The sequence below is a fragment of the Phyllobates terribilis genome, unplaced genomic scaffold (genome assembly GCF_046119375.1).
Source record: "Phyllobates terribilis strain yellow unplaced genomic scaffold, ASM4611937v1 Scaffold_4__5_contigs__length_816908805, whole genome shotgun sequence".
Classification (NCBI taxonomy): Eukaryota; Metazoa; Chordata; class Amphibia; order Anura; family Dendrobatidae; genus Phyllobates; species Phyllobates terribilis.
In genome coordinates, this window is record NW_027362764.1 from 766,533,761 (window position 1) to 766,557,417 (window position 23,657).

Sequence of the window (23,657 nt, forward strand, 5' to 3'; positions counted from 1 at the left end):
TAAGATTTAAAAAATGAAGTAAAAAAATACTTTATACTCACCTAACCGCTCACTTCTCTAGCTCCTCTGCTCCTCACCTTCACATGTCCGATCCTTGTCACATATTAATTCCGTTTCTGCACATGTAAGATTGCAACATTACAAGACCGATGTGCGGAATCATCTCGGACCTCATCGGAGCCGGAAGGTTTTCTTAATGTAAAGAGGAGCAGGGGTTCAGCTCTCTTGGAGTTGATAAGAAGATGCGATGAGGATCGGATGGGTGACTGTGAGGAGCAGAGGGTCTTCCGATGGCCTTTACGATTAAGCAAGCCGGCCACCATTTTGCTGAATCTGCACAAAAGCAAATTACAAAAAAATTTGCATTTTGGCGAATGCAGCTTTTTGTAATAAACAAACCAATTATATTCGAGTACAATTAAATTCTAATTGTTCGTCGCTCATCTCTAATGGCAGAGCACAAGTTATAACAGCAGAATATGCAAGGCCATGCGGACACTCAGTTATTACCGAGTGCACTGCACTACTGGACGGCCTGGACACATTCTGCCTGATAATTTATTACCTAAAAATGCGACTGTGACGATACAGAGAAGTCTTAATTATGCCAGACACACTTTCTGATGGCTAGAGCAGCATACCTTTATTTTTATGTTGACTCTTTAATCTGTGTTCTTCTTTAGTTGATTAACAGACTATTTGTATAACCCTGAATGTTATCTGCTCTTTGACTCTGAAACAATGATGTGTATTTACAAGAGCCCCTGTGATACCAACTATGTAAATAGATTATCTCAAACCTGTGTCTGATGACCTCACACAGATGTAAATATAAACAGGGATGTCTGTAATGCTGGAGACAGAATGAGACTTGGGACAGAGAATCAAGGAACATCAGATAGACCTTAAAAGGAGTATGAGACATCCTTCAGGAAAGTAGATGGATTACATGGCATCCAAAGAGACAGATTTGTATTCTGCATGATTCTAGTCTAAGGGTACACAGCCCTGACTGGAAAGATTTGGATCTGCTCCATTTAACCATCAGAGACATGGATACATTTTGGGGAGTCCAGGTGAGGATAAAGAAATCACCTGGCCCCATGGATATGTTTTGGGGTTGCTAGGAGGGACCCGCTGGTCATCTGGCCCCATGGAAACTCTTGGAGAGGCCAGGGTTGGACCCTTGGGTCTCCTGGCCTTGTACCTCCATGGACTGCTAGCTTTCTAAGCTTGCCGCTACCTCCTCTCTGTGGGGGCATGCCAAAGAGGAGGGCTACTGGTTGAGAAAGTGTTATGATCTGCAACAAGAACTAAGGAAAGATGGGGGAAAGCTGTCCCTACAGTAAGACTAAGCTGAATCCCTACAATGTAGCGGGCTACCTGTTCCTAGTGAACAGACCCACCTTCGTCCTCGGCTAGTCTGAACGAAGACTTATAGAATTAAGGGAGGGGTCCCTAAAAGTACTAAGGACTGGGACAAAATAGGGACACCTCCTAAACAGAAGTTGATGCAGAACACAAAAGACAAACTGACAAAAAGTACTAGAGGTCCCAGAGGACCAAGCGAACTGACAGAGATAGGCACCAGGCTAGCAAGACAGTCAAACACTGAAGTCCAGCAAAGCCAGAAGGGCGGAGCTGGAATATATAGGCAGATGGTCACGTGACTGCAAAACACAAGATAGAAAAACTAACAGGAGAGTTCTAACAGAAAGTCTGCCCTGGAAGTCGCCAAAGTCGCAGCTGTTTTATCTCAGGTGAACAGAGAAGGAAGGGTGAGACTGTGTAATGTTGTCCCATCTTGGGTATTTGCTGGGACTGTTCTATGTGTTTATTGTCCACTTTATTGAACCATAAAGCGATTGCCACGCTGTTTTACCCTCACTCTGTGTTGTCTGAGTAGTGTTACACCCACGGAAGACCCCGGGTCTTCACAGCTACCATAGCAAAAACTATAGCAAAACCAAAAGAAATGAACTGGAGTATAAGTTGGTATACATGCAACGTATAGGAACATGACCACACTGTGGCCATTGAACAGACAGAACCTAGGATAGAAACAAAATGAACATATACCCTGCAATATAAATGTGCATAACATAGGGTACTAATTTTGATAAAAAAAATCATTAAAGCCATCCCACCAGTGCCAAGGTGAACCAAGTCAGGATGCGATTGTCCCGACTGGGTGCACCTTGTTATGGTGGGATGGCTTTTACGCTATGTTATTCATATGCGCTACTGCTTATTACTTATAGCAGGATATATGTTCATCTTTGTTTCTATCTTAGGTTTTATAGTAATAACTGTGCAAATATTAGATTAATTACTTTTCCCTTGCCAAATCGTGTAAAATCAGCCTAACCTAATCACGACAGTTACCGTATATATTCAGCTATTGAGCTACTCAATATTTTGCGATATTTCATAGTAGTTTTACCATATTTTGGCATTCTGATAATGTATTTTTGGTATAGAAATACTTTTTGATTTCTTTTATACAGTCATAGAATTAAATTCTAGATGTTTATGTTTTTTGCAGACAAAATCTTGACTCTAATAGGAGCTGTAAAAATGTGTATCAGACTGAACATGTGGTACTGTAGTCCTCTATCTGGAGGAAGTCTGTGATTAGAGAGGAGATATGGTTGGAGAGGAATGCGCTTAGGGTTTTTTTTTTTCTTTTTTTTTCTTTTAAAGAAGTTAAGATTAAAAAATTGAATGTGAAATAATATATTTTGGCTTTAATCAAAAAGTTTTGTCAAATTTGTCCCCAGCGAATGCCAAAAATGTAATTGACATTAAAGCAGTTGATGGTTTTGAAAAGTTGTGTTGCAATTTTTGGAACTCCCATGCAAGTAAATAGAGGGAGCCTTGAATTTGTGCCAACCTTTCCTTTCCCAGACTGCACACAATGGTCCTTAAAGAGATTGTCCACTACTTTAGTATTGATCTATCCTTAGGATAGGTCATCAATGTCTGATCGGTCAGGATCGACACCCTGCTCCCACCACCGATCAGCTGCTGTCTGTGTTGGCGGACGCCGGCCGGAAGTGCTCACTTGTGGAGCTGGCCATCTTCTGATAGTGGCCACTTCAGGGTACTACATATACACCTCCTATTGAATAGGAGGTGGATGTGCAGTACCCAGACTTGGCCACTGTCAGAAGATGGCCAGTTCCGCAAGTGAGCACTTCCGGCCGGCGTCCGCCAACACCAACAGCAGCTGATTGGCGGGGGATCAGGGTGTCGACCCCTACTGATCAGACATTGATGACCTATCCTGAGGATAGGCCATCAATTCTAAAGTAGTGGACAACCGCTTCATGTAATGTGTGCAGTCTGGGAATGGAAAGGTTGGCACAAATTCGAGGCTCCCTCTATTTACTTGCATGGGAGTTCTAAAAATTGCAACACAATTTTTCAAAATCTTCATACAAATGAATGGCGAGAGTCTACTATTCCACTGACAGCGAAATGTAAAAAGCTCCATTTGTACCCCAGTCTATTATACATTTATGGCATATTCCATGGACCAAATGGGATGACCCCTAGACTTAAATCCATTGGTCTTTAACCAATAAATGCATCTAATATAATCTTTCATTTTGCAGATTTCTTTTCACACCTTTAAGATCTTGTAACACAATAATTTCCGTTACTTCGGTTGCAAATCTTTAGCTGTGTAGGAGTGAATGCATTTGTGTATCTTACAGTATATATTTTATGTATTCCATGTGTGTGTGAAACCTGACAAGCTAAATTACTCCAAAGGATAGTGTTGTGGGATCTATATGTAGGGAATACTGTATTACATGAGAGAAGCAATAATTCAATAATTTATAGACAAACCCGGTGAGATTTATAGAATAATGCATTATAATTTGTATTCCCTTTTATCCCTTTAAGGTTTTATTATTTTTCTTATATTTTTTTTCTAAAAAAGTGTCTAAATAGAAGGAAAAATTTCAAAAAACGGGAGGATGTCTAGCTGTAGCTAAAACGTTAGAAAATAAATCTAGACAGTAAATAAAATGAAATATTTTCTAGCTGTAAATGAAATGTATAAGCCTTAAATGCAAAAGGAACAAAAAAAGAAAAACGTCTGTATTCAAAACTAAAATGTGATTTTTTTTTTTTTTTTTTTGGGGGGGGTTGGGATTTTCTTAATTATGTCTTTTTACTATTTATTTATCTTTCATAAATAGTAAAAAAAAAAAAAATTTTAGCTTTAAAAAGACTATTTACTACTTGGAATAACCTTTTCTTAAATGCCCAAATCCCCGTATTTAAAATAAAGTATTTTACTCATTTACCACAGAAAATGCCTTTGTCGATGTTGGTTCCGGATCTCCCAGCACTTGTGTGACATTATGTCACTTGAGCGCTGCAGCCAATCAGTGGTCTCTGATCGGCAGATGTTTATCAATATTAAAGAGAATCTGTTGCCAGATTTTTGCCACCTAACCTGAGAGCCGCATAATGTAGGGGCAGAGACTTTGATTTCAGTAATGTGTTACTTTCTGTTTTGTTGTTGCATTTTTTTTATAAAATCAGTTTTATCAGCAGGAGATTATTACTAGAGGACTAGTAAACCTTCTGCCATGTAGTCCCCCGTATTCATGACCTCTGTATAACTCCGCCCCCACCACTCATTGGCAACTTTCTGCCTATGTACAGCGTTCACACAAATCTGCCAATCAGTGTTGTGGGCGGGGTTATGCACAGCTCAGCCTTCTGAGAACTGCCAGATTTGCAGCAGAGAAAATAGTGATTTTATAAAAACTGCATCAAGTAGCCCAGGAAGTGATGAATCTCTGGAATCGGGGTATCTGCCGCTCTCAGATGGGCAGCAAAAATCTGGTAAAAACTTACTTTAAATTAAAGCAGTCAAAATAACTGATTGGCTGCAGTGCTCAATTGACATAACAAGGGGTTGTCCTAGTAGTGGACAACCCCTTTAAAGATGAAATGTTTTTTTTTTCTTTTATTCACCTAAACTAGACTTTTTTTTAATTTTTATTTTGGGTCAATAGAAAAAAAATGTTCTAGCTGTAAAAAAATAAATAAAAATAAATTGAAAATATATATTTGTTAAAAAAAAAAAAAAAAGGAAACCTATCTAGCTTAGAAAGAAAGATGAAAATAATATTCAGCTATAAAGAATAAAAAAAGCATTCTGTGAATAATAAAATATATAAAGATTTGTGTCCTCCGTGACACTATGATATGTCACGGGAAATCTTTACGTGATGCATTAAAAGGAATTTTGTCTTCATTTTAACGTTCAATCCAGACAGGACTGGAAATTGAGGCCTGTTGAAAGGTGACATTGTGTGACTTACTGAAACGTGGCCTTTATTATGTCACAGATCAACTGAAACCTTCATATGCTCCTGTTCCTCCAAGCAAGACTGACTCGCATCCCGAGGAAGGTCTCAAATCAGGCACACTTGACAGAGCTCAAGATACTTCTGAGACCCAGCAGCCTCCTTTAATCAAGCATGCAGCGAAAATGATACTAACACTGCTGGATTCCATCACAGGTGACCCGCTAACATACAGCACACGTTATTAACACCTTCTTATTGTATGCAAGGACCGTCAGATTCACAACACTTGGTGGCAAGATGTCGCTTCCTTCTGAAATGTGTTACATTCGGAATGATACTGTATATTCTTTAACTTCTTGTTTGAAACTTTTATACTGTTTGTCTTAAGGTATCTTGTAGAATTTCCGTAGGCGATGCATGTTTACATTTTGGTTTCTCACGAAAAGTTTTAACTATGATCAACATATTTGTGACTTATGGCTTTCCAGTTTCTTTCTTACCCATTATGTGTTCTTGAAGACCCAATAGAGTTGTCTAGTTAGTCATGACCATTTTCCTTATCAGGTTTATCATGTGTCCCAAGAAACACATAGTAATTATTCTTTAGACACATCCACTGTTCATCTTCCCAAACCATTATGTGCTTCAAGGAATCGATTGTTACGTTTTCTTACACATCTCTACTGGACTCTTTACTAAACCTACCTGGTGTCCCAGGGAACCCATAGTAATTACTTAGTTATTACATGTCCACTAAAAGACTCTTTACAAGAGAAAATTAATGATAAACACATTGTAGGTCATACAACAAAAGATTAGAAAAGATATGCTTTATTGCAAAACTTGGGGGAAAAAACTGGGCAACAATGGGTATTGCCTAATGACAAAACAAGAAACCCAAGGTTTCTGCCGATGGTACGGCAAACAAGACATCCCCAAACAGTTTACTATATATATAGTTAGTTTTGGTTTTTGAAGTCTTGTTTTATGTATCAAGAACTTGTCATTAGACAATAGTCATTTAGTAGACTGTTTTTGGTGGTCTTGTTTGCCGTACCTTGGGCAGTGACCTTGGGTCTCTTTTTTTTTTTTTTTCTGTTAGGCAATTTTTCAGTGATTTTGTGTGCATATGCAATTATACATTTTGTGAGAGAACAGACTTCATCTTGTCTGTATTTTTCATCTTGTCTTGTAACTCCTTTTGTCATGGTGATCAAGTAACACTGCTGGATGGGGAACTTTTACCCTTTTTATTTGTTTACTCAGTCCCTAAAGTTCCTACTGGCTACATATTTCGGAAGGAACTTTTCTTTGTCTGTGACACTACTTAAGTGCCTACATGTGCTAATAAAAGCAGAAATCTTGCTTAGTACACCACACAAGACTGTGCTGTATTGTGTTCCTCAAGATCTAAAAATATGTTTTAATATTTGGCGTTCATAAGGCATAAAGGAGAATGAATTTAAATAAATATTACAATATATATTTCTCCTTTATGCCTTATGAACGCTAAATATTAAAACATATTTTTAGATCTTGAGGAACTCAATACAGCACAGTCTTGTGTGATGTACCAAGCCAGATTTCTGCTTTTATTAGCACATGTTATCACTTAGGTTATCGGATATCATACTTGTATGTAACATGAATAATATTACATCCACAGTAGACACAGAGGTACAAGAACTACAGTACAGACCAAAAGTTTGGACACACCTTCTCATTTAAAGATTTTTCTGTATTTTCATGACTATGAAAATTGTACATTCACACTGAAGGCATCAAAACTATGAATTAACACATGTGGAATTATATACTTAACAAAAAAGTGTGAAACTGAAAATATGTCTTATACTCTAGGTTCTTCAAAGTAGCCACATTTTGGTTTGGGGACTGCTTTGCACACTCTTGGCATTCTCTTGTTGAGCTTCAAGAGGTAGTCACCGGAAATGGTTTTCACTTCACAGGTGTGCCCTGTCAGGTTTAATAAGTGGGATTTCTTTCCTTATAAATGGGGTTGGGACCATCAGTTGTGTTGTGCAGAAGTCTGGTGGATACACAGCTGATAGTCCTACTGAATAGACTGTTAGCTGCTTTTTTCTTGCCATAATGCAAATTCTAAGTAAAGAAAAACGAGTGGCCATCATTACTTTAAGAAATGAAGGTCAGCCAGTGCGAAAAATTGGGCAAACTTTGAAAGTGTCCCCAAGTGCAGTTGCAAAAACCATCAAGCGCTACAAAGAAACTGGCTCACATGAGGACCGCCCCAGGAAAGGAAGACCAAGAGTCACCTCTGCTTCTGAGGATAAGTTTATCTGAGTCACCAGCCTCAGAAATCGCAGGTTCACAGCAGCTCAGATTAGAGACCAGGTCAATTCCACACAGAGTTCTAGCAGCAGACACATCTCATCAACAACTGTTAAGAGGAGACTTTGTGCAGCAGGCCTTCATGATAAAATAGCTGCTGGGAAACCACTGCTAAGGACAGGCAACAAGCAGAAGAGACTTATTTGGGCTAAAGAACACAAGGAATGGACATTAGACCAGTGGAAATCTGTGCTTTGGTCTGATAAGTCCAAATTTGAGATCTTTGGTTCCAATAACCGTGTCTTTGTGCGATGCAGAAAAGGTGATTGGATGGACTTTACATGCCTGGTTCCCACCGTGAAGCATGGAGGAGGAGGTGTGATGGTGTGGGGGTGCTTTGCTGGTGACACTGTTCGGGATTTATTCAAAATTAAAGGCATACTGAACCAGCATGGCCTCTTGCAGCGGCATGCTATTCCATCCGGCTTGCGTTTAGCTGGACCATCATTTATTTTTCAACAGGACAATGACCCCAAACACACCTCCAGGCTGTGTAAGGGCTATTTGACCAAGAAGCAGAGTGATGGGGTGCTACGCCAGATGACCTGGCCTCCACGGTCACCAGACCTGATTCCAATCGAGATGGTTTGGGGTGAGCTGGACCACAGAGTGAAGGCAAAAAGGCCAACAAGTGCTAAGCATCTCTGGGAACTCCTTCAAGATTGTTGAAGACCATTTCCGGTGACTACCTCTTGAAGCTCATCAAGAGAATGCCAAGAGTGTGCAAAGCAGTCATCAAAGCAAAAGGTGGCTACTTTGAAGAACCTAGAATATAAGACATATTTTCAGTTGTTTCACACTTTTTTGTTAAGTATATAATTCCACATGTGTTAATTCATAGTTTTGATGCCTTCAGTGTGAATGTACAATTTTCATAGTCATGAAAATACAGAAAAATCTTTAAATGAGAAGGTTTGTCCAAACTTTTGGTCTGTACTGTATATAGAGTTTAAAAATGCAGGATCAAAGCGATGATTTAAGTAAAGAGAGTATGACCACATCACTGGTTAAAATGCCTAATTTAAAGCCCCCATACTTGTTAGATAGCTGCTGGCCAAATGTTCAGTGATCTGTGCTGCCCACAACTATCTTATCTGACCCTGCCATACGTAGAGGCCCCGTCACACTTAGTGACGCTGCAGCGATCCCGACAACGATACGACCTGTCAGGGATCGTTGCTGCGTCACTATGTGGTCGCTGGTGAGTAGTGTTGAGCCACTCCCGTAGTGTTCGAGTTCGGTTCGGTTCGTCGAATACCCGTGTGTTCGTCGAACTGTTCGTTGAACACCTTCGAACACCGTTAAAACCAATGGCAGGCAAACAAAAACATATAGAAACACATAGAAAACACCTTCAAAGGTGTCCAAAAGCTGACAAACTGCTCAGAAGACACAACTAACACATGGAAAAGTGACAAGTACATATAGTCATGAGAAAAGAAAAGAGGTGGAGGAGTAAAAGGAGGGGGAGACACAGATATAGGCATGTCATGCCCTTCTAAAATCCAAAAAGTGAGAAGCCGACACGTTCAGTCCGCTCCTGCCCGTGCCACCTCCGTGTCGCCGGGTTTGTGCCAGAGCCGCGGTGAACCCTGACAGCCAGCCCCCCTCTCCCAATACTGGTGCCTGTCCGCTGGTGGGTCGAGTGAGCCCCCCTGTGGTGGAGGCAGCTCTAAGCTTTTTAATTTAAATTGTCTCTCTAATTTGAATGAATACACTTTAAATCCATTTACAAGGATCTATTGGAGGGCAAGTCTCATGCCAGCAGCCAAGTAATTCCAGCTCCAGTAGCGTCCACTAAAGCTGCTGCAGTTAAAAAGCTTTTATAAGGATCGAGCTCGGCTGTCCACCGCAAGGCATCCTACTGCCAGTCCCAGCCCCTATGCCTTGGGGTGCCTCCTGATGCTCTTCACTGAGTATCCCGTGGTCCCGAAGCATTTCCTTTGAAAAAATGAAGTGTCCAAACTACAGGTGGTGTAGCTTGCTTAACAGCCGGGATAATCCGCTGACTAGCAGACACCGCTACTAGGCACAAAGTATTTCCTGGGCTAGATGCAGTTAAAAATTTGTAATTAGATACTCTCGTTGGATGCTGAGAAAGCATTCCATAGAGTCTCCTGGCACGCCATATATGATTCTCTTAAAAAGCTTGGGGTAGGGGTCTAGGGGACCCTTTTATAGCCAAAATCACGGCCCTGTATCGCAATACGTCACCTAGGCTGAAGATAAATGGAACTGTAGCACCCTGAGGGCTCGGTTGCTACAGAGGTATTGCACCTCACCCAGAGGTGTGATATCTCACTCTCAGGTAAGGATGGAGTGTGGATCAGGACCCGACACCTGCATGCATTACACCACATTGCCATGGGGCAGGGTGACCAATATGCCCCTGAGATGGGCACGATAGTCCCTGTCCCTGGCTGGAGTGGGGGGAGGGAACACTGAGGAAGGGGAACCCTGTAGTGCAGGAGCAGGGAGGAAGCAGTTCCTGGGTGCATTGAGAAGGGAGTATAAAAGGTGGGCACCATCTTAGTTCAGTGCAGAGAAGTCTGAGCAGAAGTGGCAGGGAGCAGGGGCTCTGCATGAGCTCTGCTCCGGAGGCGGGCCTAGTAACAGAGGCCCAGGCCTGGAAGAGGGAGAAGGAAGAGGAGCGGAGAAGGCTCCAGGAACGAAGGGATCCCAGGGGTGCGGACGGGCGAGTCGCCACCGCACGCCCGAATCCACCTGCATGGAGGGGTCAGGCCAAAGGGGGAGACCGGTCCCCGAAACTAGTGGAGGCAGGAAACGACCCTCAGCTAGAAACCGGAGGCTGTGACATTTTATGTGGCGCAGCCCCTCGCTACACCCGCTAGGAGGGCAGCACATAGGGTCAGGGAAACTGGCGCCAAGTTTACCAAGAGGAGGCCCGAGGCAGCCGGACAGAAGGGTTGGTAAGAAAGGCCAGACAAAGGACACACAAAGGGGGTCCTGTGAAGCGCTCCAAAGTTATCTGGGAGTTGTCTGAGCCCCTCACCTGGTGAGCACAGAACGACGTGGGCAGCCGTTACCTGCAGACGTGGTCTGGATAATAAGAACTGTGAGTAAAGGCCCTGGACTGCATCAATGACTCCGTGTCGTTACTGCTGCTGCCCTGCACCATCAACCCCATCCTCCGCATACACTGCCCTGAGGCTATACTCCTCCCGTGGGGAGTTATACTACGCTCTGCTGCACCCACAACACCAGCCTCAGCGGTCTGCCCTGCAGCGGCGGTTCACTCTGACCGCAATCCACGGGTGGCGTAGTCGGACATTTAAACATCAAAACCACATAAATAGTTCCGCCACTGGTTTGACCACCCTGAGCCACGGAACCGGGTCGCCGCCCCGAAGACTACAACCACCAGCATCCACCAAAAAGGGTCCGGCTCCGGGTGTCCCAAGGCCCAGGGGGTGCATCAGAACATTTTCATTACCTTTCACAATCACCAATGGGACAAGGCAGGGATGTCCTCTGTCCCCTCTCTTATACATCCTAGTGACGGAGCACCTGCTCTCATCAATTCGCCATAACCCCAATATTAGGTGGATTGAGGTGGGAGGCACCGAGTACAAGTGCTCTCTATTTGCTGATGATGTCCTAGTATATATCACTCAATCACATATATCCATCCATGCTGTTATGGCTGAAATAGATCACTTTGTTACATGGTCAAATTTTAAAATCAATGCAGCGAAGTCTGAGGCCCTCGATGTCTCCCTCCCCAAATCCATATAGGATTCCATCCAGTCCAACTTTCCCTTTGCCTGGCCCTCACAGGGTATCAAATACTTAGGAATTCCTATTCATAGAGACCTCTCCCATCTATGTTATCTTAATTTTGGGCCCTTTATTGAACAACTCCATACAGACCACGGTTGGCAAGTTAGAACTGTAAGATTCACTACGTGAACCACTGGTGTTTTGTGGAAAAGCACATGTATACTGTGTTCCAAATTATTATGCAAAAAGTGTTTAGGAGTGATAAGGGAAGAATTTGTTTGTTTGTCAGTTAAACTCATTGATGGTGATGTGTGTCAGGGCTCTTTATATCACTGTAAGCAATTGCAGACACCTGTGCTAATTAGTTTGGCAGGTGTGTCCAATGAAAGGCAAGACTACTTAAGAAGGCTCTCTCACATTATTAAGCAGCCTACATTTTCTGCCAAAATGGGAAAGAAAAAGGATGTGTCGGCTGCTGAGAAGCAACAAATTGTGGAGTGTTTAGGTCAAGGCATGACTACAATCAACATTGTGCGATGATCAGGATGAAGTGTCTTGGCAATCAAGAAGTATGTAGCTGATTCACAGTACACACGTGTGCGTGCTGATAAGGGCAAATTGAGGACTCTTTCCTACAGGCAATTACGTCAGGTTAAAAGAGCAGCGGCAAAAAAGCCTTGTCATAGCAGCAGACAAGTTTTTGAAGCTGCTGGTGCCTCCAACGTCCCCCGAACAACAAGATGCAGGGTCCTTCAGAGGTTTGCAGCTGTGCATATGCCATCCTGTCGACCTCCTCTATCCACTTCACACAAGCAGAAACGGCTCCAGTGGGCCAAACATTACATGAAGACTGATTTCAAAACTGTTTTGTTCACGGATGAGTGCCATGCAGCGCTCGATGGTCCAGATGGATGGAGTGGAGGATGGCTGGTTGATGGACACCCCACGCAAACACGGCTACAGCGCCAACAAGGAGGAGGTGGAGTAATGTTTTGGGCTGGAATCATTGGGAGAGAGATTGTCGGCCCCTTTAGGATCCCTGAAGGCGCTAAAGATGAACTCCATAATGTATGTGGATTTTCTCAAACACCACTTCCTGCCATGGTTCAAGAAGAAGAACCATGTATTTCACAGCAAGATCATTTTTTTGCATGATAATGCACCATCTCATGCTGCACATAAAACATCTGCATCTCTGGCTGATATGGGCATAAAAGGGGACAAACTTAAGGTGTGACCCCCATGCTCCCCTGACCTCTACCCCATTCAGAACCTCTGGAGTATCATCAAAAGGAGTGTCTATGATGGCGGGAGGCAGTTCACATCTAAGCAACAGCTCTGGGAGGGTATTCTGTCCTCATGCAAAACAATTGAAGCAGAAACCATCCAAAACCTGACAAATTCAATGGACAAGAGAGTTCAGAAGCTCCTTTCGAACAAGGGGTCCTATGTGAAAATGTAACATCACCTAGAATAAAGTTTTGTGTTGAAAACTGTTTGATTTCAGTTTCTAATAACCTGCTAATGCTTATAATTTCAAAAATGACCATTTTTTGGTCTTTATTAAAATGAAAAGGTTGATCGAAAAGTTTGGGGGATATAAGAGTGTGGCAACCCAGTTGTCATGATTACTTCGAATAATGACAATATGAGGGTCATGTTGCAGGTAGTGCAGCAAGAAGGCACTTATGTGTCTTGCGCATCTCGGAGCCCCAAAATTATTTTCCGGGCTAGATGCAGCTAAAAATTATTATTAATTTTAAATCTGGTGGAGCTTAGTATAGATGTGCTAATAGGATCAGTGCTGCACACTGCCACAAAGCCCAAATTATTTTCCAGCCAAGATACAGATAAACATGATTAGTAATTTGAAAGCTTAAAACAGTTGGTAGGGTGATTTTAACCAATCATCAAGCTTTTACTCTCCCCAGGATGACACAGGGGTAGAAAAGTCGTTTCGGATCCATGATTTGTTCATATTTATGAACGTGAGTCTGTCTACATTATCAGTGGAGAGCCGCGTGCGCTTATCTGTCAGCACACCACCAGCAGCGCTGAACACGCGTTCAGACAGAACGTAAGTGGCTAGCTCCAGCCATTTATCCAGATTGGAAGCCCAAAAAGAGCAAGGGTCCAGTGACAGTCATGGCTTCAATGTTTACTTGGAGATACTCCTGTACCATCGTCTCTAGGCGTTGACTATGTGTCAGACTTCTTGTCTCCTGTGGCCTTGCAAAGGATGGGCTAAAAAAGTGGTGAAATGATTCCGCAAAATTGATGTTACCAGCAGATACTGTGGTTCTGTTACGGTTTGAGTGCTGAACACTTGACGGTCCCACGGTTGGCAAGTTGGAACTGTGAGATTCACTACGTGCACCACTGGTATTTTGTGGAAAAGCACATGTAAGATTCTGCAACAGTCTCTGCTGATACTCCTGCATGCGTGCATCCCTTTCTATGGCAGGAATAATTTCTGCAAATTTACTTTTGTACCGGGGATCTAACAGTGTGGCAACCCAGTAGTCAGGATTATTTCTAATTCTCACAATTCGAGGGTCATGTTGCAGGTAGTGCAGCAAGAAGGCACTCATGTGTGTTGCGCATCCAGGAGCACCAAGTCCCTGTTGTGTTGGTGGCGAGGTAACAATCATGCTTCCTTCCTCTGTCCTCTCCCCCCAACCTCGCACAACAGAAATGTGATCAAGGTCTCCCTCATCTGATGAGTCTTCCATCAGTTCGTCCTCCACTTCTTCCTGGGCTCCTGCACCTTCCTCACTAGTTTGGCTGCTACCATGCGCCCTGGTAAAACCATCTCCCCCACCCTCACATGCCTGCCGCCTTGGTGCTGCCGACCGTCTGGACCTTGCAGATGTTAGCCCTTCCGCATACAACTCCTCCTCCTCTACTTCCTCCACCTCCTCTTGTGCCACCACCTGACTCCGAATTCTGTTTAACATGTGCTCCAGCATGTAAATCACCGGAATAGTCATGCTGATAATGGCATCGTCAGCACTAAACATCTTCGTCGCCATTTCAAAACTGTGCAGAAGGGTGCATAGGTCCCTGATCTGAGACCACTCCTCCAGCGTTATTTGCCCCACCTCCGGATCTCGTTGGCCCAGTCTATACGTCAGAACGTATTGCACCAGGGCTTGTCGGTGCTGCCACAGTCGCTGCAACATGTGCAGAGTTGAATTCCACCGGGTAGGCACATCGCATTTTAGCCGGTGAAGTGGCAGGCCCACCGACTTCTGTAGAGATGTAAGTCGCTGAGCTGCGGGATGCGAACGGCGGAAGTGAGCACACAGCGACCGTGCCCTCTGCAGAAGGCCATCTAGTCTGGGATAGTGGGCTAATAATTGCTGGACAACCAGGTTCAACACGTGAGCCATACAAGGCACGTGTGTGACATTGCCCCGGCGAAGGGCCGCACCCAGGTTTGCAGCATTGTCACACACGGCCTTCCCTGGTTTCAGGTCCAGTGGAGACAACCATTCATGAAATTGGTTCTCCAGAGCTGACCACAACTCCTCAGCTGTGTGACTCACATTTCCCAGACATTTCAAAGTAAATACCGCCTGATGACGTTGAGCCCTACTGCCAGCATAGTAAGGAGGTGTGCAGGATCCCTTCTGCGCAGTTAGAAAGCTTGTGGCATGACCAGACAGGCTTTGGGTGCAGGTAGAAGACCGAGAGGAGGTTGAGGAGGCAGAAGCAGTGGAGGAACTTTGACATAAAGAGGATTGACGCACAACTCGTGGGGAAGGCAAGACTTGGACAGCAGCCCCTTGTCCTGCTGTCACCATAGTTACCCAGTGCCCAGTCAGCGACATGTAACGCCCCTGTCCATGCCTACTCGTCCAAGTGTCTGTGGTGAAATGCACCCTGTCACACACAGAATTTCTCAAAGAAGCGGTGATGTTGTGTGCGACATGCTGGTGGAGCGCAGGCACACCTTTCTTTGAGAAGTAGTGCCGACTGGGCATCTGGTACTGGGGCACTGCGACGGACATAAGGTCTTGAAAATCCTCTGTGTCCACCAGGCGGAAAGGCAGCATTTCTGTAGCCAAGAGCTTGCAGATGGTGAAATTCAACCTCTTAGCTTTGTCATGGCTAGGAGGAAATGGTCTTTTACTTGTCCACATCTGAGGGACCGAGGGCTGGCTATTGTGCTTAGACGGGGTTGATAAGGGTGTCCCCGGCAAACTGCCGGTCTGTGAGGAAGATGCAGGCGGACATGTTAGGTTGCCTTGATCCAAAGGTGGTGCTATCGATGTCGGACAGCGCTCAACACCAGCTGGTGTTACCACCTCCAAAGAAAATGATGACCTGCCAATCACGCTGGCTGTTGCGGGTAAAGAGGTGGCAGGTCTGCGCCCCAAAACAGGTGACTGCTGTCCCCCCAGTCACAGAGGATGAAGAGGCCGCGGATGCACAAGATATGGCAGACGGTGGTTGGCCCGGCCTGCTAGGCCGCATTGTAGCACACTGACCTTCCCACTGAAACTTGTGCTTCATGTCCATGTGCCGGTTCATGCATGAAGTACTCAAACTATGTATTTTTTGGCCTCTACTTAGCTTTTGCTGACAAATGTTGCAGATAACACGAGTTGGGTCATCTTTATCGATCTGAAAAAATGCCCAGGCTATGCAAGGCTTAGCACCCATGCGACCTGAAGAGCCACCACGACTTGTGGTGAGAGGCAGAGTTGTGTTTGAGGATGCAGTTGTTGACGTGCTTCCAGTACTACGTCTCTGTCCAGGAAGGCGCAACCTGACCTCGTCGTCACTAGCATCTTCCTTCACCTCCTCTGCTGACCTCATCTCTTGGCTGACTGTGGGTTGACAGTAAGTGGGATCTCCAACCTTATCATCATCACCCTGTGCGTTATCACACCCGTCGTCCTCAGAGCCAACCTGTTCCTGCCCTGACAAAAAACTAAAGTTGTCGCTCCAATCAGGTATTTGAGTCTCAGCATCGTCTTCCTCATTGTCTCCACCAACAGGAGTTACAGTTTTGGAATGAGGGTCTACATTATGGTCAGAACCTTCTGCGTCTGGTCCTGGATCCGATTCATAAAGATTCTGGGCATCAGTGCAGATCATTTCCTCGTCTGGATTCACAGAAGCGCTGGAGTCGACCTCTGATTCCCAGGCTATAGTATGAGTAAACAGCTCTGCAGACTCAACCATCTGTTCTACCTCATACTCAGACGGGCAGCTGGAGATTTGGGAGCTGTGAGGAAGCAAGTGCGATTGGGGTGACACCTTTGAGGACTGGAGTATTTGTGATGTTGAAGTTGATGTGGAGGAGAGCCCACTTAAAGGAGCACTTGATATCCGTTGAAGCACCTGCTGTTTTTGTGCCTCATCTGGAATTTGTAGCGATTGGCGTGGCCGTAAGAAAGGGATCTTATCACATTGTCCGCTAAAAGAAGTAGACATTTTAGTTTGGCTGGAAGATGGTCTTTCTTCTGCAGATGTTACTGTTGCTTTAACACCTACCCCACGGACACAACCTTTTTTCCCCTTCCCAACACGCCTATTCCCCTTTCCACCAGCAGCAGGCCTTTTTCCACTCATTTTGGTGGTTAACTAATTCACAACTCTGGAGTTGTTTGCACAAAAAAACAATGGATGGGAACCTAGCAGAGCTGAGTGGCCAAACTGTGGTATTAGGCCAAAACTATTGGCTGGGTTAGATGCAGAAAAAAATTATATTCAATTTGCAACCTGATGGAGGTCAGTATAGATGGACTAATAGAACAAGTCCCAAACACAGCTAGAAGCCCAAATATTTTTTCAGAGGTAGATGCAGAAAAAAAATATATTCAGTTTGCAACCTGATGGAGGTCAGTATAGATGGACTAATAGAGAAAGTCCCACACACAGCTAGAAGCCCAAATATTTTTTCAGAGGTAGATGCAGAAAAAAATTATATTCAGTTTGCAACCTGATGGAGGTCTGTATAGATGGATTAATAGAACAAGTCCCACACACAGCTAGAAGCCCAATATTTTTTCAGAGGTAGATGCAGAAAAAAAATATATTCAGTTTGCAACCTGATGGAGGTCAGTATAGAAGGACTAATAGAGAAAGTCCCACACACTGCTAGAAGGCCAAATATTTTTTCAGAGCTAGATGCAGACAAAAAATTATTTTCAGTTTGCAACCTGATGGAGGTCAGTATAGATGGACTAATAGAACAAGTCCCACACACAGCTAGAAGCCCAAATATTTTTTCAGAGGTAGATGCAGACAAAAAATTATATTCAGTTTGCAACCTGATGGAGGTCAGTATAGATGGACTAATAGAATGATGCTATGCCCAAAAGATTTTACTTCACTAGGTGCAGTAAAAAAATTGGTATTCTATACACAGGTGGTATATCTTGCAACACAGATAGGCTACTCCACTGACTAACACACTCTGCAATAGGCCAAAAAGGATAAGCTTTGCTAGATTCAGCCAAATGCTGTGAAAAAAACTTGCACAGACCTGCCTGGCAAAAACTGATAGGAACTGATGTAACCTAGTCCTGAAAAGGACTGCAATTACAATTAGTCTTTACTCCCACAACCTATCTATTTAAGAGCACAGACCTCCCTGATAAAAGTCGTAGGAAATGCTGTAACCTAGTCCTTAAAAGGACTGCAATCACAACTATTCCCTACTCCCAAGCTATCTGTAGATTTGTGCGAAAATTGGCTTGAAATTAACAAGGTATAGCGCACACAGCAACAGCGGTGCCGTCTAACACGCAGCTGCAGCAGTGAGAAAATGGTGGCGACGGGGAAAATGGCTTGGTCTTATAGGGCAAGGACATGTGACATACACTGCCAATGACACATGCCCTTGCTTGTGTGAAAAAAGCACTTCGCTCCGTGTGTGCGCTGCTGATAGGCTGACAGATTGCACCTCCCCACTGTAAATGCGGGAAAGAGAAAAAAAAATGGAGATCTTCATTATTCCTGCAGAGATCCATCCCCTGCCCCTCCCCCCACCCCGCTGTACACTCAAACTGCATATTAACATTAATTTTCATCATTACTGAGAAAAAATCCAGTTATGATTTTGGTGCACGAACAGTTATCGAACATAACCTCGGACAGCCGAATTTTTCTCAAATCGTTCGTGTTCGCCGAACGGCTCGAACACCGCCCAAAACAGCTCGAATTTGAGATTGGCGAACAGTTCGAGTAGAACAAGGCTCATCTCTACTGGTGAGCTGTCAAACAGGCAGGCTCACCAATGATCAGGGGAGCAGCGACATCGTGGAAAGAATCTTTCCACGATGTCCTGCTCCTGGTTACCAGCCTGCTGAAGCAGGAGCAGGCTGGTAACCATGGTAAACATTAGGTTACTAGGGGCACATGCGCACCAAGTAACCCGCTGTTTATAATGGTTACCACTCTGCTACGCTGAGCGGGAGGTTACCGCTCACTTTAGCAGGCTCATAACCATGATAAACAGCGGGTTATTAGGTGCGCATGTGCCCCTAGTAATCCGATGTTTATCATGGTTACCAGCCTGATCGCTGCTCCCGCTGGTCACACAGTGATGTGTGCTGACCAGCGGGAGGGCAACGACCAAAAAAAAGGTCCAGGACATTCTGCAGTGATCAGCGACCTCACAGCAGGGGCCTGATCGCTGCAAAGTGTCTCACATAGCGACATCGCTGGTGAGCTCGCTGTTGCGTCACTAAAACCGTGACTCCGCAGCGATCTCGCTAGCGATCTCGCTATGTGAGATGCGGGCTTAAGAGTGCTATTTATATCGAACACTCCTGTGTTTTATGTATTAGAGACAGACATCTCAGGTGGCAGCTTCTCTTAGAGAACGAAACAATTGGCAGTCTGAAATTGGTTTAGCCAGATCCTTATCTCCCACAACATCTGTAGGAGGAGAGTCAGGGGGATCCCCTTACACATATACACATTAGACTGTCAGCCGAACCTGTTGATATTGTTGGGATTGGCCAACATACGTCTAATGTGTATGGGGGCCTAAAAAATAGATCAATGGTTCATAGTGCGTCATAATTAGTGTTGAGCCACCCCCGTAGTGTTCGGGTTCAGTTCGGTTCGTCGAACACCGGGATGTTCGAGGAACTGTTCGTCGAACTGTTCGTCGAACTGTTCGTCGAACACCTTAGAACACCGTCGAACACCGTTAAAACCAATGGCAGGCAAACAGAAACACATAGAAACACATAGAAAACACCTTCAAAGGTGTCCAAAAGCTGACAAACTGCTCAGGAGACGCTTTCTTTAAAAAAGCCGGCCGGCAATTCAGCAGCGGCATACACCGGTACCCGACAATTTAGACAAGAAGGAATAGAGCCTCACACATAGATTAGATAGATAGAAACATGTCAGTCACATATATATGAAGTACAGTGACAGTGTTGCTTACTGTACTTGTCATTTAGTGTAAAGGATTTATTAAAAAATATAATAGTGTTTTCATGCACTGTCTCTTTAAAAAAGCCGGCCGGCAATTCAGCATCTGTACCCGACAATTTGTAACAGACAGAATAGAGCTTCACACATAGATTAGATAGATAGAAACATGTCAGTCACATATATATGAAGTACAGTGACAATGTTGCTTACTGTACTTGTCATTTAGTGTAAAGGATTTATTAAAAAATATAATAGTGTTTTCATGCACTGTCTCTTTAAAAAAGCCGGCCGGCAATTCAGCATCTGTACCCGACAATTTGTAACAGACAGAATAGAGCTTCACACATAGATTAGATAGATAGAAACATGTCAGTCACATATATATGAAGTACAGTGACAATGTTGCTTACTGTACTTGTCATTTAGTGTAAAGGATTTATTAAAAAAAATAATAGTGTTTTCATGCACCGTCTCTTTAAAAAAGCCGGCCGGCAATTCAGCATCTGTACCCGACAATTTATAACAGACAGAATAGAGCATCACACATAGATTAGATAGATAGAAACATGTCAGTCACATATATATGAAGTACAGTGATAGTGTTGGTTACTGTACTTGTCATTTAGTATTAAAATAAAGGATTTATTATTAAAAAAAATTGGCGTGGGGTTCCCCTTAATTTTAGTTTCTAGCGGAGGTTAAGCAGACAGCTGGGGCAGATGTTTGAAGCCTGGGAAGGGGGTAATACCCACGGAGCTTCCGAGGCTACTAATATGAGCCCCCAGCTGAATACATAGGCTTTACTAGCTATTAAAATGGGGGACCCCCCCCAAAAAATGACGTGGGGTCCCCCCTAATTTAATAGCTAGCAAAGGCTAGGCAGACAGCTGGGGGCTGATATTAATAGCCCAGGAAGGGACCCATGAATATTGGCCCCCTCCCAGGCTAGAAACACCAGCCGTCAGCCGCCCCAGAAATGGCGCATTCATAGGATGCGCCAATTCTGGCACTTAGCCTCGCTCTTCCACACTGCCCTGGTGCGGTGGCAGGGGGTAATAGGGTTGGGGTTGATGTCAGCTTATAATGCCAGCTGACATCAAGCCCAGGTTAGTAATGGAGAGGCGTCTATAAGACACCCCCATTACTAACCCCATAGTCAAAGTTAAAAAAAACCCACAAACACCCAGAATAAAGTCCTTTAATTGAAATAAAGACACAATCCTTTATTGTTCTAAATTAAACAATACTTACCATCACGCCCATTCCAGCTGAAGCCAACGATCTCCTGCAATAAAAGAAAAATAATAAAGCAACATCATCCTTACCTTTCCATGGTTCCCACGACAGCTTCAGCTCTGCTACATCGAGATGACAGGCTGGACCGCAGCAGAACGCTGCCATCCAGCCTGTCATCCCGCAGACACTGAGAAGCGCAGGCATGCTTGCGCTCTGCAGTGTCTGGCTGTGACGGCATAAAGATGAGACGAGTTCATGTCCAATGAACTCGGCGCACCTCATGCACGTCACTGACAGCGTGGGAAAATTCTCACGCTGAAGCGCTGAGTGCAGGAGAATTCTCCCACGCTGTCAGTGACGTGCATAAGGTGAGCTCATGTCCAATGAATTCAGCTCACCTCCTGCACGTCACTGACAGTGTGGGAGAATTCTCCTGCACTCAGCGCTTCAGTGTGAGAATTCTCCCACGCTGAAGCGCTGAGTGCAGGAGAATTTTCCCACGCTGTCAGTGACGTGCATGAGGTGAGCCGAGTTCATTGGACATTAACTCGGCTCATCTGGATTCCCTCACAGAGAGACACTGTGGAGCGCAAGCAAGCCTGCGCTTCTCAGTGTCTGCGGGATGACAGGCTGGATGGCAGCATTCTGCTGCGGTCCAGCCTGTCATCTCGATGTAGCAGAGCTGAAGCTGTCATGGGAACCATGGAAAGGTAAGGATGATGTTGCTTTATTATTTTTCTTTTATTTCAGGAGATCGTTGGCTTCAGCTGGAATGGGCGTGACGGTAAGTATGGTTTAATTTAGAACAATAAAGAATTGTGTGTTTATTTCAATTAAAGGACTTTTTTCTGGGTGTTGTGTTTTTTTTAAATACTTTACTAGAAATTCATGGTGGTCATGTCTAATATTGGCGTGACCCCATGAATTTTGGGCTTAGGGCCAGCTGATAATGCCAAGCTGGCCCTAACCCCTTTATTACCCAGTGAGCCACCGCATCAGGGCCCTGGATGAGTTGGGTACAGCGCCAGAAGATGGCGCTTCTATGAACGCGCCATTTTCCGGGGTGGCTGCGGACTGCAATTTGCAGCGGGGGTGGCCCAGAAAGCTTGGGCCTCCATGCTCTGCGGATTCCAGCCCCCAGCTGCCTAGTTGTACCTGGCTGGACACAAAAACAGGGCGAAGCCCCACGTCAATTTTCTTTAAATTATTTCATGAAATAATTAAGAAAAAAAGGGCTTCCCTATATTGTTGTGTCCGGCCAGGTACAAATAGGCAGCTGGTGGTTGGGGGCAGCCCGTTCCTGCCTGCTGCACCTGACTGGACACAAATATAGTGCGAAGCCCCACGTCAATTTTTTTTTAATTATTTCATGAATTTCATGAAATAATTAAAAAAAAAATACGTGGGGCTTCACCCTATTTTTGTGTCCAGCCAGGTACAACTAGGCAGCTGGGGGCTGGAATCTGCAGCGCAGGGAGGCCCAAGCTTTCTGGGCCCCCCACGCTGCAAATTGCAGTCCGCAGCCACCCCGGAAAATGGCGCGTTCATAGAAGCGCCATCTTCTGGCGCTGTACCCAACTCATCCAGGGCCCTGGTGCGGTGGCTCACTGGGTAATAAAGGGGTTAGGGCCAGCTTGGTATTATCAGCTGGCCCCAAGCCCAAAATTCATGGGGTCACGCCAGTATTAGACATGACCGCCATGAATTTCTAGTAAAGTATTTAAAAAAAACACAACACCCAGAATAAAGTCCTTTAATTGAAATAAACACACAATTCTTTATTGTTCTAAATTAAACTATACTTACCATCACGCCCGTTCCAGCTGAAGCCAATGATCTCCTGCAATAAAAGAAAAATAATAAACCAACCTCATCCTTACCTTTCCATGGTTCCCACGACAGCTTCAGCTCTGCTACATCGAGATGACAGGCTGGACCGCAGCAGAACGCTGCCATCCAGCCTGTCATGCCGCAGACACTGAGAAGAGCAGGCATGCTTGCGCTCCTCAGTGTCTCGCTGTGACGGCATCCAGATGAGCCGAGGTCATGTCCAATGAACTCTGCTCACCTCATGCACGTCACTGACAGCGTGGGAAAATTCTCACGCTGAAGTGCTGAGTGCAGGAGAATTCTCCCACGCTGTCAGTGACGTGCATGAGGTGAGCTCATGTCCAATGAACTCAGCTCACCTCATGCACCTCACTGACAGCGTGGGAAAATTCTCCTGCACTCAGCGCTTCAGCGTGAGAATTCTCCCACGCTGTAAGTGACGTGCATGAGGTGAGCCGAGTTCATTGGACATGACCTCGGCTCATCTTTATGCCGTCAGAGAGACAATGTGGAGCGCAAGCAAGCCTGCTCTTCTCAGTGTCTGCGGGATGACAGGCTGGATGGCGGCGTTCTGCTGCGGTCCAGCCTGTCATCTCGATGTAGCAGAGCTGAAGCTGTCGTGGGAACCATGGAAAGGTAAGGATGAGGTTGCTTTATTTTATTTTTATTACAGGAGATCGTTGGCTTCAGCTGGAATGGGTGTGACGGTAAGTATGGTTTAATTTAGAACAATAAAGAATT

General features: G+C 44.6%; 1 protein-coding gene across 2 annotated transcripts in view; it reads left to right on the forward strand.

Annotated features, from left to right (window-relative positions):
• The window catches only part of KHDRBS3 (KH RNA binding domain containing, signal transduction associated 3), a 176,696-nt gene that overhangs the window by 28,929 nt on the left and 124,110 nt on the right, over positions 1–23,657 (forward strand). The window contains exon 2 of one of the 2 annotated variants that reach the window (XM_073676802.1): positions 5,376–5,549. The exons of the other annotated variant lie outside the window; for it this stretch is intronic. Coding sequence (XP_073532903.1) covers positions 5,376–5,549 — 174 coding nt within the window. The remainder of the gene's footprint in view (positions 1–5,375; positions 5,550–23,657) is intronic. 2 annotated transcript variants of the gene reach the window in all.